We start from the raw sequence: 20,056 nt of genomic DNA on the forward strand, positions 1-20,056 counted from the left end.
CTGACGAGGCACAACTCGTGGTTACCTTTCAGTTTTGTGGTTCCTGTATTTGTTTACCTTCATTAAAGTCGTCAGGCATCAGATAGACTGGGATGTCATGGACAGAATGGGGTGTGACCAGGATGGCGTCCACTGACGTCGTCTGCTGAGGTCTTCTGTCTGCTGTCTGAGGAGGAGGAGGAGGAGGAGGAGGAGGAGGAGGAGGAGGAGGAGGAGGAGGAAGAGTGGCCTCCTCTGCTGGTTCAGGAGTGTGTGGGAGCTTCAGTAACGGTGTGTCTGGTGGGTGTACTGGGAGCTCTGTTGGGATGACGACGAGTATCCCATGGTGCTCTGGGGCTGGGCGGAACCTTGGACGCTGGTTTGGTAACCGAGGCGGGAGCTGGAGTGCTGAGGGTGAAGAGGAAACAGCATTGAGTGTGTGAGCAGTTCAAGTAATGGTGAGAGTAGAGACAGACTGTGACGGGTGAAGGGAGAGAGCTGACATCAGAGACATGAAATCATCAAGAGAACAAAGGTTTATATGTTGTTGTGTGTGTGCAACAGAAGGTGTTTGCTGTGGAGCTCCAGGTGGTATCACAATAATAGTGTGAGTGATATTTAGCATATGGCTCAGTTGGATTGTGACAAAGGAAAAGGCTCGTAGTGAGGAAGGACTTGGAGAAAGCTTGTGTAGTAGATCTGAGTGATTAAAGACACAGTTTGAACAACAAGTTCTCAACAGTCTGTATAAAGAACATAGTGGTATGATCATAAACATGTCACAAAGGATTCAGAAATGTCCTAAAACTATAACCTGACACGACTGTTATATTTCTGCTCCTGGTCTCTACCTCACACTCCTCTTTCACTTTCTCTCCCCCACCTCTCCTTCTCTCCCCCATTTTTCCTTTCACTCCAACCGGTCGCGGCACATGCTGCACATCTTTGAGTCTGGTTGAAAGTGGATGAGTTTAAATACCAAACATCCAAAACAATGAACAGTGCACAAGAGAGGTGAAGAGGAGAGTGCAGGCAGGGTGGAGACCATAGTCAGGGCTGGTGTGTGACAGAAGGACAGCAGGTCTACAAGACCTCCTGCTATGATGTACGGCAGGTGGACAGGAGCTGGAGGTGGAGCTGGGACTGACCAGGATGGACAGGATTAGAAATTACAAAGCGTATTTGAGGGACAGCTCATGTTGAACGGTTTAGAGATAAAGTACGAGAATCAAGGTTGAGATGGTTTGGTCACGTGCAGAGGACGGACGGTGATTATACTGGACCAAGGATGTTGAAGATGCAGCTGCTGGGCAGGAGGAACAGAGGAAGACCACAGAGAAGGTTCATGGATGTTGTGAAGGAGGACATGAGGACAGCTGGTGTGACAGAAGAGGACACAAGGGAGAGGACAAGATGGAGGCAGATGATCCGCTGTGGTGACGCCTACAGGGAGAAGCTGAAAGAAGAAGAATCCGTCTTCATGTTCTCCCCGTGTGTGTGTGTGTGTGTGTGTGTGTGACAGTCCAAACACATGCAGAGGTGAAGTGGGCACTTTAAACTGTGAGTGTGACAGTGAATCTGAGGTGTGACCCCGTCACTCAACACTCATGTGAAGGATAAAGACAATGAGTGAGTGAGTGTTTGAAATTCCTTCAGATTCACCTCAGTGACACAAACTGACCACACGAGGCAGCAGAGACCAGCAGCTAAAAACACTGATTTCTCTATGGACTTTGGTGTGGGAGAGTGAGTGGTTTACAATCTTCAGTTTCCTGTCAGACAAAGATGTGCAAAAACAAGATAAATCCACATCACAAACTAAAAAGGTTTGAGAAGAATCAGAAAATAAACTCTTTATAAATGATATGTTACAAATGAACCAGTGCATCAACTCTTTTCCCAAAGCACCTGGAAACATTAGCTGAGTTGGGTCATCGCAGGAGGAGGAGATGGCTGTGAGGAGTGGACACCTGAGCTGGACTGATTCACAACTCTGTATCCATACAGGAGAGCCATCAGGGAGAGAGAGAGAGAGAGAGAGAGAGAGAGAGAGAGAGAGAGAGAGAGAGAGAGAGAGAGAGAGAGGTGCATGCTGGGATAGCATGTAAGACAGTGTGGTGTGGGATCAATGAGGGCAAAGGTAGGACACTGACAGTCACGTACAGTGAGCCTTCGTCCTGTAATGTCCGCTCACTCCACTGGTTTATTTATAAATGTGCTGAAGCGTGACAGCAAGCAGCTGTCTCACACACTGCCATATATACATATATACATACATAAATACATAAAAACACACATACATACATACATAAATACATACATAAAAACACAGACACACATAAATACATACATACATACAAACATACATAAAAACATACATACATACAAACATAAAAACATACATACATACATACATAAATACATACATACATAAAAACACACATACATACATACATAAATACATACATAAAAACACATACACACATAAATACATACATACATACAAACATACATAAAAACATACAAACATAAAAACATACATACATACAGTACATACATAAATACATACATACATACATACATAAAAACACACATACATACATAAAAACACATACATACATAAATACATACATACATACAAACATAAAAATATACATACATAAAAAAATATACATAAAAACATACATAAAAACATACATACATACATACATACATAAAAACACATACACACATAAATACATACAAACATACAAACATACATACATACATACATAAATAAATACATACAAACATACATACATACACACATACATAAATACATACAAACATACATACATACATACATAAAAACACTCATACATACATAAATACATACATACATACAAACAAACATACAAACATACAAACATAAAAACATACAAACATACATACATACATAAATACATAAAAACATACATACAAACATACATACAAACATACATACATACATACATAAATACATAAAAACATACATACAAACACAAAAACATACAAACACACATACAAACATACAAACATAAAAACATACATACATAAAAACATACATACAAACATAAAAACATACAAACATACATACATACATACACACAAACATACATACATACAAACATACATACATACATACGAACATACATACATACATAAAAACATACATACAAACATAAAAACATACAAACATACATACAAACATAAAAACATACATACATAAAAACATACATACAAACATAAAAACATACAAACATACATACATACATAAAGACATAAAAACATACATGCATACATACAAACATAAAAACAAACATACATACATACCTATATACAAACAAAAACATACAAACATACATACATACATGAAAACATACATACATACAAACAAAAACATACAAACATACATACATACAAACATACATACATACATACATACAAACAAACATACATACATACATACAAACATAAAAACATACATACATACATACATACAAACAAACATACATACATACATACAAACATAAAAACATACAAACATACGCACATACATACATAAATACATACATACATTCAAACATAAAAACATACAAACATACATACATACATACATACATAAATACATACAAACATACATACAAACATACATACATACATAAATACATAAAAACATACATACATACATACAAACATAAACACAAACATACATACATACCTATATACAAACAAAAACATACAAACATACATACATACATACATGAAAACATACATACATACAAACAAAAACATACAAACATACATACATACATACAAACATACACACATACATACATAAATACATACATACATACATACAAACATACATACGAACATAAAAACATAAAAACATAAAAACATACAAACATACATACATACATAAATACATACAAACATAAAAACATACAAACATACATACATACATAAATACATACAAACATAAAAACAAACATACATACATACCTATATACAAACATACATACATACAAACATACATACATGAAAACATACATACATACAAACAAAAACATACAAACATACATACATTCAAACATAAAAACATACAAACATACACACATACATACATAAATACATACATACATACAAACATGCAAACATACATACATACATACATACATACACACATAAAAACATACAAACATACACACATACATACATAAATACATAAAAACAAACATACATACAAACATAAAAACAAACATACATACATACAAAAAAACATACATACATACCTATATACAGACAAAAACATACATACATACATACATACAAACATAAAAACATACATACAAACAAAACATACATACACACATACATGGACACACCTTCTCATTCAATGGTTTTCATTTTTTATTTATTTTCAATACTGAAGACCTCCAAAAAAGTGTTGAAGAAACCAGAATAGGTTTTATATTTTAGATTCTTCAAAGTAGCCACATTTTGCTTTGATGACAGCTTCCCAAAGAAAAACCATTGAATGAGAAGGTGTGTCCAAACTGTTGACTGGTACCATGCATACATACATTCTCTGTTTATAATATGTTCTGCACAGTATGTTAGCTGTTCCTCAGCTTTTCTGGACAGAGATCTCAAATGTTGTTCCTGGAATCTGTTGGAGTCAGTTTGTCCCAGTTCAGCGTTACAGCTGTCACCACTGGAACACTCTCAGCTCTTGGTATTTCTCAAGCTTGTCATGTTCCTTCTTCTTGATGTGGCCGTCACTTGGGTTTGACACATCTATCACTGCTGTCCTCTTCTGCTGCTTATCAACAACCACTATCTCAGGTTGATTAGCCACCACCAGTTTGTCTGTCTGGATCTGGAAGTCCCATAGGATCCCGGTAGTTCTCAACCACCTTTGCAGGCGTCTTCCATCTTGATCCTGGGACCTCCAGTCCATACTCGGAGCAGATGTTCACACACTGCCAGCTTCACTCACTATTCCAGCCACTTGGTTGCTGCGTTCCATGTACGCCTTCCCAGCCAACATCTTACAACCTTGCAGTCTCTTCATGGTGTTTCAAACTGTCTTGCACATCTACAATCAATTTGTATTTGTATAGCACCAAATCACAACACACTTGGCACTTTAAATAGTAAGGCAGACATCTTGCAATGTTTTAGAGCGAGAGAGAGAGAAGAGAAACCCAACAGTTCACACACTGAGCAAACACGAGTGTCAGTCCCTCAGGTCTGATCATCTTATTGTGTTACACACTGGTGCATAATAAGGAAGTAAAACGTTTACATGCAAGTTCATGTAAAATCACTTTTGTCATGTAAATACTGACTAAAAGTCTGACTAAAATCAAGCTAGTCTTAGTCAGACTAACATACCCGGATAATGCAATTCATAGTCCGATGTTGGTTGCTCGTGTTTTTTTGTGTTATTTTGTGTCACTTAAAGCATTCAGGTCTTTAATGTATTGGAATATAATAATAATAGTGTATATAAAACATTATTATTATTTTTTACTGAAGGTTGTTGTGACCTGCATGTTACTGTGGCTTGGTCACAGTGTCACCATGTTAGTAAGGAATTCTTCAAACTTGAAAAAACTCCTGACATCATGTATAGCAAATGCTTTGATTCCTGCAGAGATGTTGGTTTGGTAGTCTAATCATCGCCTGGGTGTTGTTGTTTGGGGACCAGAGTGTAAAGCACCTCTTTTGTGTCAGATCATCAATCTTGTATTGGTCAGCCTGTGAAGTCTGACGCAGCCGGAGATCTGCTCCCCCAGTCCCGTCTCTTGTTTTAGGAGAGGAGGAGCTTGATATTATTTTCCAGATTCTTCTTCCTCTTCTGGTTAGCGTCACTAGTCTTTTGCAGATCGGAGACCTGGGCCACAAGTTTGGTTCAGTCCTCCATTTAAAACACAGCAGGTGGCCTCCACACTGTTGCATTACTTCAACAGACTTCAAAGTCATTGCAACAGTACCACAGAATAATGAGCAAATGTGACCTCGTTGGTAGAGTTCAGTCACTGTCTCGTCGTCTAAACAGGCGGCTGCAGATAAGACAGACGCCAGAGCAGAGGCTCAGAGACACCACAGTGACTGACTATCAGCACCAAACCACTAATCATTGATTGGTGCAAAATAATCAACGGAAATACTTCAATACTCAATAATGAAGAGAATCATTCTTTGCAGCTTTAATATCAATGTTTTAGTTTGTGAATACAAAAGAAAACGCCTCCTGCTTTCTGTCGTCTGCTGCACTACAGACAACTAACTGCTAGTTAACTATTTAAAGTATGACACACTGTGCTGTGCAGCCGATATGCAGCAGCAGCAGCATAACACCATGGTGATAGGCCCCACCCCCGCCCTAAACACACACACTGCACACACACACATGCACAGCCACACACTGGAAAACCTCTCTAGTTTCACACATAGAAATAAACGTCTGAACCTCTTTTTTTTTGTCTTCGTGGGCCCTGACGACGCCTGAGCCCCGCTGATACTTACACCGCTGCCAATATGACTAACAACAAACACTGTAAAACAGTGTGAATAATGTCTGGATGTTTCTGGATGTTACAGTAGATTATTGTGAGGACACATACTGAGAGAGAAGCTCGTGATCTGATACTGACAGAATTATTACATGATGATTATTATTATTTTTACTGAACCTGCCACTGACCTGGTAATCTGACTGTAACACTCCTGTGCCTGAGGAAGCCCCCGAGGGCCCGATCCGGGGTTTCTTGTTGGGCGGTCCCTGGTCCTGGCTGTGTTGTAAACCCCCACCCGTGGTGGTTCCTGTGGTGCCGGCGGTGCCGTTGGTTTGGGCAGAAGTCTGCTGGGACGGAGCCTGCTGGGCTGTGGTCTGCTGCTGGTTCTGGGCCTGGTTCTGGGCCTGGTTCTGACCTGCCGTCTGCTGGTGCTGCTGGGTCTGGTTCTGCAGAAACCAACAAACAAAAACCATCAAGGAAACACACAGGTTCTGATGAGTAATGTAAAGAAGAAGAAGAATATCACTCTGAGCTTCAACTACAGACCAAAGCTCCTTAGAATAAACAAATGGCTTTTCTTCATGTGGTAGAACAAGTCTTCTTTCAACTGGAAGGTTGTGAGTTAAACTCTTGGGCAAGGCACTCGGCAGCATGTGAATAGATATGTGTGTGTGTGTGTGTGTGTAGATGGGAGTGGAAATGTTTAAAATGCTGGATGTTTTCAGTGTGGTGTTGTTATTATTATTTGTGTGTGTGAGTCAATGAGACGTTTGTTACTGGGTTTTGTTGAGTGCAGCAGGATCCTGGTAAACATCTGAGTCTATGAAACATGCAGCTACATGCCCGTCACACCCCACTCAGCCATGAGCCGTGAGAAGCCCACTTTACAGAGATCCGCCTTGAGTGTGTGTGTGTCCCTGCCTCTGCACAAGTCCTGCAGGATTTTTTTTTACATCGTTGTAAAGATATACATTAGCTACAGCCACGCCCCCAGGAATACCAACACACCTGCCTCACTTAAACACACTTACATCACAAACTGAAGCTTCAGTGAACATGAGAAAGGACTGGAGGTCACAATACAACACAAAAAACACAACAGTACAAATACTGTTAGAAACTTACCCTCGATCATAGTGGAGGACAATGTATACATTAAAACAATGATTTAAAAATAAAAAACATGCTGAAAGTCAAGTGGACACATGGAAATGTCTGTGTTTCAGGGAGATCTGGACTGAGAGAAGGTCTAAGCAGTGTTAAGGTTAAGTGCAATATACTCTTTGTATATTGCACTTATAATTCACTTTAACTGATTATAAAGAAGCACAACAGATAAATAACAAAAACACACAATAAATAACAAAAACATGTTGTTGTTGTTTTTCCACAGGCAGATGAAATTACTCTTTAAAGTTTTTCATTTCAGGGAATTAAATAAAAGTGTGAACTAATTTAGTAAATGAAGTTAAATGCTCTGTTATATGAAGGTCTGGGTCTGAAGCACATGGCACAGTCACAGCGGACGTTAAACTTTTACGATGGTAAAGAATTGGTTTAGAATCAAGCAGCGACAGAGTGAGTAACACCTTCAGGCTTAATCTCAGTGTAGACACCAGGACAAAAACAAACGCTCCTCAGAAAATGGTAGCATGTTTGGTGTCCGAGGATCAGAGAGCAGCTCTCTCTGACTCCACGTAGAAAACAACTGCACAGCATTTCATGCAGCTGTGCTATGACGACCTCGCCCACACAGGAACTCACGACGTGTCTGATTGGTTGGTTAATGGACAGATAATATGTTAATCTAATAAAGCCTGACCAAATAAAGGGTTTGACAGTAAATAGTATTTTGTGATTGGCTGATAGGTCACTAATACGAGACAGCCGTATGAATGGACTGCACAGAGCAATCTGCCTTCACATCATATACATTCATAGATTACTAATCTATGTGCAGTGAGTTTCCAATTCAATTCAGCCAAAAAACAACTATCAGATTATATCGGACTGCCTCTAAAATCTCTGATACAACAGTCCATTCCGCTCCAGCTCTTCTATCCAGCAGCGCCTGTTGTGATCACGTGGGCTCTGCGTGTTGGATGCATGTAGATCACATGATCACAACAACAGTGTGTGTGTGTGTGTGTGTGTGTGTGCTACTGCTATTTCAGAGGTGTAACATTTTTCTTTAACCTCTGAACTCAGAGGCTACGCAGCCGCACAGCAAGTGTGAGCTAGCTGTCAGCACCACGCTAGCTCATCCTGAGGCGAGCTGCTAAAACAACATTATTTCATAAACCAGCGCCACCTGTCAACTTTCAACAGCCTCCGTTTGTTAATTATACCCCAAAAACCCGCCATGCCAAGAGCTTTGTGTGTTTTAAATGTGTCCTGAAGCTCCACACGCGGAGCTAAGTACGTCTGCAGGGCCGGTCCTCGGGCTCTGGGGTTACCTGTGGGACAGTCACTCACCCTGTGTGGGTTGGGCTAATCCAAAGTAGTGAAAACAAGGGGGTGTTCTCTGAAGACACGCTGTTGCCTGTGAAACACGGGTGCTCTGAAAACACCCCCATTAGCACTTGGTACTTTCCTCCTGATGAAATGAACCATAGACTGTATGAAATGAACATGGAAAAAAATCCAATATTCTTATGTTGAAGGTTAAAATTGATGTCACCATTGGTTAATAATAATAAATGGTCAGTTTGTCTCATATCTATTGTTCTCTGTTAAGTAATATCACTTGATCAAGTCTATTCTAACATTCCACACTACAAAATAAGTCATTAAAGTGTGTATGATTCTTGCTGATATCGGATCGGATCAATACTCAAGGCTGCAATATCGGTATCGTATCGGAAGTGAAAAATCTGGACATCCCTGGTTGAGAGCTCTGGTGACAGCACCACGGTAACAGAGCAGGTTTTAAAAAACACCGCTGCTCTTCTGCAGCCTGAGCTCATACCTTCATACCTTCATACCTTACCTTCTCTGTTTTGTCCTCTGGCTCGTCCTCGTTGAGAAACTCTCGTTTTGGGTAGGGTATCTGACATCCAGCAAACACACTGAGGACAACAAGACAGAGATCAACACAGGCCTGTCCCTGAAACACAGGAAACTACGGGACAAGATCACTGAGGATCTCGTGTGTGCTGAAAGTTTCTGCTAAAGCCCAGTTTACACTGTGACTCTGGGTCTTTATTAGCTCTATCATCTGTTCGACTGTCATTTCAATTCAAGCATTTCCTGTGACGCTGATGTCTTTGAATATTTCACACTGAGCACCTGCTGATCACATGTCCATTAGAGATGAGTCAGGGTCTGGATTATCAGGCTTTTAAAACAAGGATGTAGTATGATTTAGGTCTAAGACTCACTCAGTGGTGGGTAATGGGTCCTCCAGGAAGTACTGGTCCTGCAGTGCCTGCTCTGATGTGATTCTTTTGGTGGGATCCATCGTGAGGAGTTTCTGGAGCTGAGGACGGAGAGGAAGACAAGTGAGAGGCAAACAAAGTACCAGGATAGTGGCAGTGCACTTTCATTTACTATGTCAACTGAAATAAATACAACGTCATGATCAACATCATGACGTTGGAGTCCCCCGACGGAGCCCCTTGCAGGACTCCATCTAGGCCCTCCAAGAAGGCCGGGTACTCCGAGCTGCTGTTCGGTGCATAAGCACAAACAGCAGTCAGGGCTTTCCCCCCCGCAACCCTAAGGCGCTGGGAGGCGACCCTCTCGTCCACCGGGGTAAACTCCAACACAGCGGCGCTCAGCCGGGGGCTTGTGAGTATCCCCACACCCGCCCGGCGCCTTACACCCTTGGGCAACTCCAGAGAAGAATAACTTCCAACCCCTATCCAGGAGTGTGGTTCCAGAGCCAAGGCTGTGCGTGGAGGTAAGCCCCACCAGATCTAATTGGTAGCGCTCCATCTCCCGCACAAGCTCCGGCTCTTTCCCCCACAGCGAGGTGACGTTCCATGTCCCCAGAACCAGCTTCTGCCGCCCAGGTCCACCCATGTAGCAGCGCACCCGACCCCAGTCGATCTCCCTGCAGGTGGTGGGTCCACAGGAGGGCGATGAAGAGGCCACGGGACTTGTACGGGCTGTGCCCGGCCGGGCCCCGTGGTAGACCCGGCCACCAGGCGTTCGCTCACGGTCATAATTGATGTTGTCAAATGTTCATTTTGACAACGATGTCTAGGACATCAGGAAGAACCTGCACAATTCTCGGCTGCTCCAACAGCAGCGGGAAACTACACAAAGCTTTACCTCATGAAGAGCGCCCCCTGTCTGAGGCCTGATTCCCTGCGCGTGCAGACGACCACCATGTTCACCAGAAGTGCATCAAACATATTAACAGAGGGGCCTTTGTTCCCGACGGCAACAGCACGGTAACTTTAGGTTTACACTCGTCAATCTCACGATGAACAGGAAGCGGCTGCTGAGGTTAACACAGTGAAAAAGTCAGCTAAGCTAACTTGGCTTAGCTAGCTTTGACGTAAATTGCTCTAACTAATGACCACGATGTAAACATCAAGTCCCTGAGTTAATCAGTGGTGGAGGTAAATAATTACTGTCATTCACTGTGGAGTACTCGTATTTTTGGGAGTAATTTTACATTACGTTGTCATCTGCTTAGTTACTTTTAGAAAATCATAATTTGCTACTAATGTTACTTAACATGTCACTATAACATGTCTACCCCTGGAAACAGACACGGTCTAATGGGATGCCCTTTCTAATCAAAATCGCTGTACCACATGCTCTATCCTCATTTTCTGAACACAATAATAGCCCTATCCAAGTTTTCTTTAGCTTTGTGCATTCACTTGATCATAAGTGGGTCGCCTGTAACAACATGATTTCACTTCCTAATGTTGTCATATGTGCAAACACCCTACTTTGCTTCACTGGGTTGTGGATTCCCTTTATGTTCCAGCTGAAAAAACAAATATGGCCTGACTTTCATGTATCAGGCACTGTGCCTCTCGGATAAACAAGAAAAATAAGAAAGCATGAAAAAGTCTCTGTCTAACTACAAAACTAAAACTGAGCCTTAAATCCCTGTGCTGATCTAATGAACCTTTTGTAAGTTCACCCACTGACAAACAAATGAACGGTCTTTACTTTTAATGGTAGGTTTATTTGAAATAAGTATTTGACCTATGAAAACATGACTAAGTTGTTGGTGGAGAAACCCTCGTTGGCAGGACAGAGGTCAGATCACCAGGTCTGCAAACATCTCTCCAAACCCTGAAGGTTTTGAGGCTGTCGCTTGGCAACTCGAAGCTTCAGCTGCCTCCACAGACTTTCTATAGAATTGAGGTCCGGATACTGGCTCGGCCTCTCCATGACCTTCATGTGCTTCATTTTAGGCCACACCTTCATTATGCCGTGGCTGTATGTTTTGCTGGAAGACCAATCCACGACCCGAGGTGAAATCTCGCGTGGAGTCCCAGACCGATGGAGACCGCAGTCATTTTATGTTTCTTCCATTTTCTAATGATCGCACCAACAGTTCTTGCCAATGGTCTTGTAGCACATTCCAGTCTTGTGCAGGTCTACAGTCTTGTCCCTGATGTCCTTACAAATGTATTTGGTCTTGCCCATGATGGAGAGGTTGGTGCAAGTCACAAGTTGAGATTAGGACTTTATTAAAGTGAGAGGACTCGTCTGTGGGAGCCAGAATTCTTTATTGTTGGTAGGTGATCAAATACTTAATAAATAAATCTTTTTTTTAAATATGATTTTCTGGATTTAGTTTTTGATATTCTGTCTCTCACTGTTAAAACGAACCTACCATTAAAAGTATAGACTGTTCATTTGTTTCTTCAGGGGCAAACTTACAAAATCAGTGTGGGATGAAATCATTATTTCCTCACTGTTTGTACGCACACATACTCACATAGGCTACAAGCGTACACAGAATGAAGTCAAATCAAATAGGAGAGAAGAATAAAGTCTGTGTATTGTAGCTGAAACACCAGGCATGAAGAGTCCATTAAATATGAGATGTCAATGTTTCCTGAGAGCCACAATGTTGTGGGCATTGTAAAAAAGGCTTTAGCAGAGGCCTCCCTCCTTCTTGTAGCGTTTTATGACGTTTTGTCATTCAGTCGTATATAATGAACACGTGATGTCACATAACGCTGCTCGCTAGTGCCCCCTCTTGTTAAGTATTTTGAACTGATCTACAGTACGGCACTGTCGGGCTTGATTCTTGTGTTGGATGTCTCCATTGTGCAGCTGATGATGATGCCCTTCTCTAGACAATGCCACTCTGATGTTGAAGTCCTGGAGGACACCCTCAGACTAAAGTTGTTATCACAGTCAAGGATAAGATTCTGTATCTTCTCTGGGACGTGGTATCTGCTCAGTGCCAGCTCCACTAGCTTGTGTGGTAACGATCCATCAGCATTGGCAAGGTCGAGCCACAGCACTGCCAGGTGCCCGTTGCTTTCTCATGGCATTCGGATCAGTTGAGTCACCGCCCCTGTGTGCTCAATACACCCTGGGACGCCTGGAACTCCTCCCTTGTGTACCGAGGTGTCAATGTAGGTGTTCTTCAGGAGAAATCCCATGAGGCGATTGGCAGTGATCTTGACCAAGGTCTTGCACTCAACACTAAGGAGAGAGATTGTCCTGAACTGCTCGATGTTGCTAGCATTCTCCTCGTTGGGAATCCACATGCCCTCTGTGTCTCTCCATTGCTGAGGTACCGTCCCTTTCCTCCAGATGACTCTGTAGATCTTCCAAAGTCACTCCAAAAGCCTGGAGCCCGGGGCCTTATATGGTACTCCTCCTCCATCTCACCAGGTGCTGTATCTAATACTGGCACTGTGTGTTGCACCACCAACTTCCTCCTGCAGCCCATCCTGGTCTTGTGTATCTTCAGACCTGTTGGGTTTTTGCAGACCTTGCCACATCCGCAGACTCCAGAATATCTGTCCGTGTAAACATGCAACTTTTCTCCAAATATCAAGTTTTCAAGGAAATATTCTTCGCTTTAATCCTTTAACGTGAAGTCGTTTGCACACTTCACATGTGCTATCGGAAAAATTCCAACTGTTTCTGAAAGCTGAGAAGTTGCAAGTCAAAGCCAAGTGGTTGTAACGGTAATTTCAATCACACTGTTGCAGAAGCCTTTATCAGAGGGGAGAGAGTCAGAAAAGTGCCTGTACATACTGTAGTTTCTACTATTTTTGTACATTTAAACAAAGAGTCAAACAAATGATATATAAAATGTGTTTTTTTACTGTGTGTGTGTGTGTATGTGTGAGAGAGTCTACATACCAGAAGGAAAACTTTGCTGTCTGGTTTGACTTTATGCTTCTCCATGTATTTGATTAAGCTGCTGTTTGCGTATCTGTCAGATAAGACGATTCACAGTAAAAATCACTTGACAGGTGCAGTGTGACTGTGATTATAATGACGATCAAATAAGCATTTCCTCACGTTGTCCTCCTGAAGTCCTTCTGCAGAGTCGGATACTCAGGCATCTTTCGAATGTCTTCCCAGTCCTTATCTGTGGAACAGAGGAGTACATGGCCCAGCTTATGCTTTAACACTACAGCACCTTTTACAGCCACTGGACACCATCTATTGTTTGCACTGTATTGTTTATTATGTAAAAAGGGTCCTGGATTTGGTGCTGTCTGTCTGTCTGTCTGTCTGTTCCTTTACCCTTGTTCATTTACATCTGTTCATGTGTTAGAAAATTCTTTGTTTAAAAGAATATAGGACTCTTTTTCAATTACACATTAGAAACAGCTAAATCTTTAAATGTATTCCTGCTTCAATAGATATTTCACAACATTTTAAATTTTTTTATGACACAAAGGGAGACATTGATTTCAGAACTACAGAACCTACATGTCATTGTTTTCCTTAGGCAGAACACCTGAGGTCTAATGTCTGTTATTATAAAGCAAAGTCTCTCTAACACACTCATGTCCAAGGTGGGGTTGCACCAATTTCAAAGTATTTATTAAATTCAGGATTTACTTATTACTAAACCACCACGAAAGCCATAGGAATTATTAGGAATTGCTAGTTTGCAGCTAGTAGTTTTACTCATTTCAGTTGCACTAGAACAACTTAAGCAATCTCACAGCTAGTAATACTAGTAATGCTATTACTTAGCACGTGAGGTGATGACAACAAGCTGGCTACCCAATCAGCATGCAGAGCAGACGTAAACAGTGGCCACAGATGCACATTTAAACCCAACAAAATAACTTTTCTTTGGTAGATTACTGCAAACACTCACTGTAACATTATCACATTATCATTAAAAAGTTGCTTTCCCTGTGAATGACAGCAAAGACCTAGTGGAACACAGTGTTCTGTTGATTTAGATACTGGTGGCATAAACACATTTTTATATAAACCCTGTAGGCTGAACACGTTATGTTAGACAATGCAGCTTGTTCACTTCCTGAGCCAAGGTTCTAAGAACGCTGCGCCTTCTTTCAGAGCCATGTTAGGTATGTGTGAGTGCGAGTGGTGACACAGTGCTTCAGTAAAAAACCTCTAGGGTTTCCCACCACACTCTGCATGGACTCTGCATGAAAACACCTCAATGGAACACAAATTGGAAGACATGGAGGCGGAGCCCCACTCAGCTCAGCAAGTCCATGATTTTGATTATTCGGTGACGTTGAAAATGTTCCCAGAAATAAACATCTGCGTCATTGTGCTCTCAGAACCTGACGTCATCTATAGTAATGGACAACGATGTGCCTGATACCAAACCAAGTAGAGTAGAGCCGAGTAGTGCTAGAACTGTGTAGTGGACAAGCACAAAATGAAAGAAGAGAGAAAACTTAGCTCTATACGTAGCTCAACATTGTGTTGAGAAATGACCTGGAAAAATATTAGAATAAAATATTAGAATATCATCCAGGTCATTGTTAGCTTAGCTGAAGACATTTGACCTGTCTTCAACAAGGATTCTTCATTTCACACTGACAAGTGGAACAACCCTGTAGGCTAAATACCTACCTACATACACATTATGTTAGACAATGCAGCTTGTTCACTTCCTGAGCCAGTTTCAGTAACACTGTTAGTTTCACCTGAGTCAAGGTTCTAAGAATGCTGCGGCTTCTAGGTATTTGTGTGGGTGAGTGGGAGTGGTGCAGTTGTGTGTGTGGGTGAGTGGGAGTGGTGCAGTTCAGATCAATTGGATGAGTGTACAGAAGCACAATTAAACCAGGTCAGTATCACAGTATAATTATTCTTACGATATATGTATGTAGTTATAACAGTAAACGGTAAAAAGTGAGCACGTTAGTGTGAAGTAAACCTAACCTGAGCTCAACAAACTTAACGACATAAATATATGTATATATGTATATATGTATATACATATATACATATATACTAGGGCTGTCAAACGATTAATTTTTTTAATCGCGATTAATCGCATTTTTTCCATAGTTAACTCGCGATTAATCGCTATATTAAAAATATAGTAAGAATCAAATAAACACAAAGAAAAAATGTCTTTTATCTTTGATTTCTTCTTTCAAATAAAAAAGTGCATTGTAGACCCACTTGACATGTCTATTTCAAAAACACAGCACATAAAACGGGCCTAATGACAGTTAAATGAATGAAAAACTCAGAACTCTGAACTCTTAGTGCTAACTTTTCTCCTATTATTAAGCCAATTGCTAAGGCAGACCAGTCTGGTAACATTTTCAGTGGACAGTGCTGCTACCGCTGTAGTTAACTTAGCTTCACCAGTGTTCGACGACGACTCACACACTCAACCATAGAACTCTGAAGAATCTGCTGCTTGCTATTAGCCTGGACTGCACTGCCGGTTTGTTTTGCTAGTAGGTGGTAGCTCAGACTGCTAGTACTTCGGAGATAGTGTAATTGGGACACAAGGCGCATATTACTTTTGTTTTGTCGACTGAGCCATCTTGAAGTTTTTTTAAGTGAAACAAACCATTCAGAAGCTCGGGGGTATTTTTTTCCATGACCACGGTTTGAATAGAAGAAGTATTGCTCTCATTCTTCTTCTTCGTCTCTGCGGGTGGCAAACAACTTGAAGGTGCCTTACCGCCACCTGGCCTGGAGGTCCCACACTACAGTCTAGTAGAGGACAAACGGGGCTGCGATTAAACGCGATCAAAAAAAATTAACGCGTTAATTTTTTTAATTAATCGCATCGCGATTAACGCGTTAACTATGACAGCCCTAATATATACATATATACATACGTATGTATATGTATATATGTATATGTATATATATACATATATGTATATATGTATATATATACATACATATACATATGTATATATATATACATATGTATGTATATATATGTATATGTATATACATATGTGTGTGTACAAACAAATATGTCTATATATACTGTATGTATGAATCAGATTGCCCCTCAAGACAGACAGATAGATACTTTGTTCAAACAGCAGCCTAACACAGGTTAAGTTTTCATTGTGTTTGCACATGTGCTGTAGTTGTGTGTGTGTGTTTTGTGCAAACCTGCAGGGAAACCCATGACACTGAATATCCTGTCCAGCTGGTCGTGATGGAAGGGGTTACTTGTCTTGATATCTTCTTGGCGACAGTGAAAGATGGGCTCTGATGTTAGCAGCTCCGCAAAGATGCAGCCAATTGCCCAAATGTCTGATGAACACACACACACACACACACACACACACACACAGAGAGAGAGAGAGCGACGCCACTTAGTCTGAGTGTTGTTGAGGAACATTAGCTACAGCACATTAGTCTTCTTGTGCTGTGTTTTTATGTCCAGCCTGTGACGGCTCATCTTAGACACACAGTTGTTCTTCATCCTTCTAATGTGAGCACTTTTCAGAGATTTCCCTACTTTTCTGCTGCTGAGTAAAATAAAAGAGACCTTCTGTATTTTATGTAAAAAGTAGATTGCTTATGATGCTACAATGACTCTAATCTGAGGACAGAGTCCTGATGTGGTGGAGAGACTTGTGTGTTCACGTGCACTCACCAATAGCTTTGGTGTAGTGTCGAGCGCCCAGCAGAAGCTCAGGGGCTCTGTACCAGAAGGTCACCACCACAGGATCCAGGTCTGCCAACGGCTTGAGGGGAGAGTTAAATAATCTGGCAAAACCCATGTCAGCTACAGGAGGTAGAGGAGAAGACAGGTGTGGTTAGCAGAGAGAGGCTACGTCCACATTTACATCTACACAGAAGAGTGTTCTGTACTGATTCAAGCAAACACCAACACAAAGGACCAGCTCAGGAGGAAAACTACCGCTGTTGTGACTGTGGGTTGGGTTTTATTGTTGTTCTTTCTCTGGTTCACCTGCACAGCTGCGCTCATTCTGGTTGATCTGCCACTATAAGTGCTGCTGTTCCCTCTGTCAGTGTCAGATCGTCAGTTCACCCACAGACTCTTACGGTCACGGTAATTGTGATTCCTGTTTATCCTCTAGACCTTTTTGTGTTGTTACTTTGGGTTTAGTTTTATCAGACAGGTGCCGGACCTGGCCCTGGTGCCCCTGGTGCCGGACCTGCCCCTGGTGCCAGACCTGCCCCTGGTGCCAGACCTGCCCCTGGTGCCGGATCTGGCCCTGGTGCCAGACCTGCCCCTGGTGCCAGACCTGCCCCTGGTGCCTTTTGTTACTTTTTGTAAACCTGTTGTTAGTTGCTTGGTGTGAGAATAAATCCCTGTTTTACCATTTTTACCTGGCTGTCTGAGTTCTGTTTTTTGGGTCCCATTCCCTGTGACGCCATGACAACTGCAGCTCTCATATTATTAACATTTTCTGCTGTTGCTACATCCAATAATCCTCAAAGACTAAAGCATGTTTGTATTACTTGAAGCGCTTACTTAGTTCTAGCTCTTGTTTGCACCCAAATGTTGAAATGCACTGATTGTAAGTCACTAAAAGCGTCTGCTGATGACATGTAATGTAATGTAATGTAATGTGTTCAAGTCTGAGCAGTCATTTTATTGTTAAGCATTCTCCAAACAATGTCCCCCATCTTGAACCAAGATGAGTAGAAAACAGAACGTGACGTGAAGAGATAAGAAAATACTGTATTGAGATCATTGAGATTGTATTCTTACTTCTGTATGAAGTAAGAACAATTAAGGATTTCTTTGTTTCTTCCAATTTTGACGACTTAAATCCAAACTTGACTTGATTGATTCACTGTTGACAGCTCCATACAAATGTGTCCCTTCAGCTTCATACTTCATTTAAAGCTTCATTTTGCTTTTATTTTAAAAAGATACATTGAAGGAGACATGTAGTAAATGTTCTGTCCAGCTGGGATTCAAATCTGAGCCCGACTTTTAGTTTGTGGCCAATCAGCTCAAAGCTTTAGCATGAAATTAAACTGAACTTCCTGCAGTTGGAGCAACAGCGTTTCTTCATCAGTCACTTTCCAGAGAAGACCTTACCTCACACTTCAACTCAAACAAACACCTGATACTTTACTATTAATAGGAGCACAGAGGTTACCCATAGAGGTTAGCGGTCCGGTCAGCTGGTTTATGCAACAGCACTGATCTGAAGGTTCATCACAAGTCAACATTGATCCACTGTCACCATTAAAACATTTCTCTTCAGTCTGACTCACCGATTTTAACTCTTCCTCGTTCGAGACCCTCCCCCATCACCAGGATGTTTGCTGGTTTCTGGAGAGAAAGAAATATTAGACACTGTTAAGTGCTCTCTTTAATGTACCAGGACCTGGACTAGAAGAGTCACGCACCCTCTTTTATAGAGACATGTTATTAGTTTGTTCTGACTGATCTTCACCACATTGCTACATCAACCACTAAGCACATAATTCTGCCATTTTGTGCCAGTGGAATCCTGCTGGAGCAGCTCTGACAGTAACGAGGCCAAACACCCGGAACTTTAACATCCGAGCACTGACCTGAATCACAGGAAGACCAGAGAGTCATGTTTGTAGAGATGAAATGCAGTTGTTGGTTAAGTAAAAAATAATCACTCAGCAGATTAATGATGATAATGAAGTGCTCGGAGAAGAAACACTGATAAATCGCACCCGTTTCTAACTGTTCCTCCCCCAAAGATAAGCTAGCACATTTAGCCCATGCTACCCGGGCTAAATGTGCTAGCTAGGGTTTGGAGAGACGGGTCCTCCCATAACTGAAAAGTACAAAAACTAAATTCACATTTCTGTACTTTTACTCCAATACATTTTCCTCTAACTATCTTTGTTACTCGTTACCACCAGATCAAGTTGGTAAATGGTTAGTATTTATATAGACTTTTTTATTCTAGACTTGATGACCACTCTCACACTCACACAGCGCAGCTATGTGCAGCACATTTGCTATCACACATCTTTCATACCCACCACCATCAGGAGCCATAAACCTGGGGCTAAGTGTCTTGTCAAAGGACAGACATAGCCAGGAGTCAAACCCACAACCTTCCAGATGAAAGACGACTCGCTCTACCACTTAGCTAAAGTCGCTCAATTCTAACCTTTTTTTATTTTTTCATAGTTTAACTTTGAAA

At 41.3% G+C, this 20,056-nt stretch overlaps 1 protein-coding gene across 1 annotated transcript in view; it reads right to left on the minus strand.

Moving 5' to 3' along the window:
• The window catches only part of cdk19 (cyclin dependent kinase 19), a 57,438-nt gene continuing 37,382 nt past the window's right edge, over nucleotides 1–20,056 (minus strand). Inside the window, exons 5-13 of the mRNA XM_058613017.1 lie at nucleotides 19,143–19,200; nucleotides 17,542–17,673; nucleotides 17,052–17,195; nucleotides 13,986–14,055; nucleotides 13,824–13,896; nucleotides 9,905–10,002; nucleotides 9,514–9,592; nucleotides 6,713–6,970; nucleotides 1–387 (exon numbers count right to left, since the gene is read on the minus strand). Coding sequence (XP_058469000.1) covers nucleotides 262–387; nucleotides 6,713–6,970; nucleotides 9,514–9,592; nucleotides 9,905–10,002; nucleotides 13,824–13,896; nucleotides 13,986–14,055; nucleotides 17,052–17,195; nucleotides 17,542–17,673; nucleotides 19,143–19,200 — 1,038 coding nt within the window. The 3' untranslated portion in view covers nucleotides 1–261. The remainder of the gene's footprint in view (nucleotides 388–6,712; nucleotides 6,971–9,513; nucleotides 9,593–9,904; nucleotides 10,003–13,823; nucleotides 13,897–13,985; nucleotides 14,056–17,051; nucleotides 17,196–17,541; nucleotides 17,674–19,142; nucleotides 19,201–20,056) is intronic.

This window comes from Solea solea, chromosome 17 (genome assembly GCF_958295425.1).
Source record: "Solea solea chromosome 17, fSolSol10.1, whole genome shotgun sequence".
NCBI classification, from domain to species: Eukaryota; Metazoa; Chordata; class Actinopteri; order Pleuronectiformes; family Soleidae; genus Solea; species Solea solea.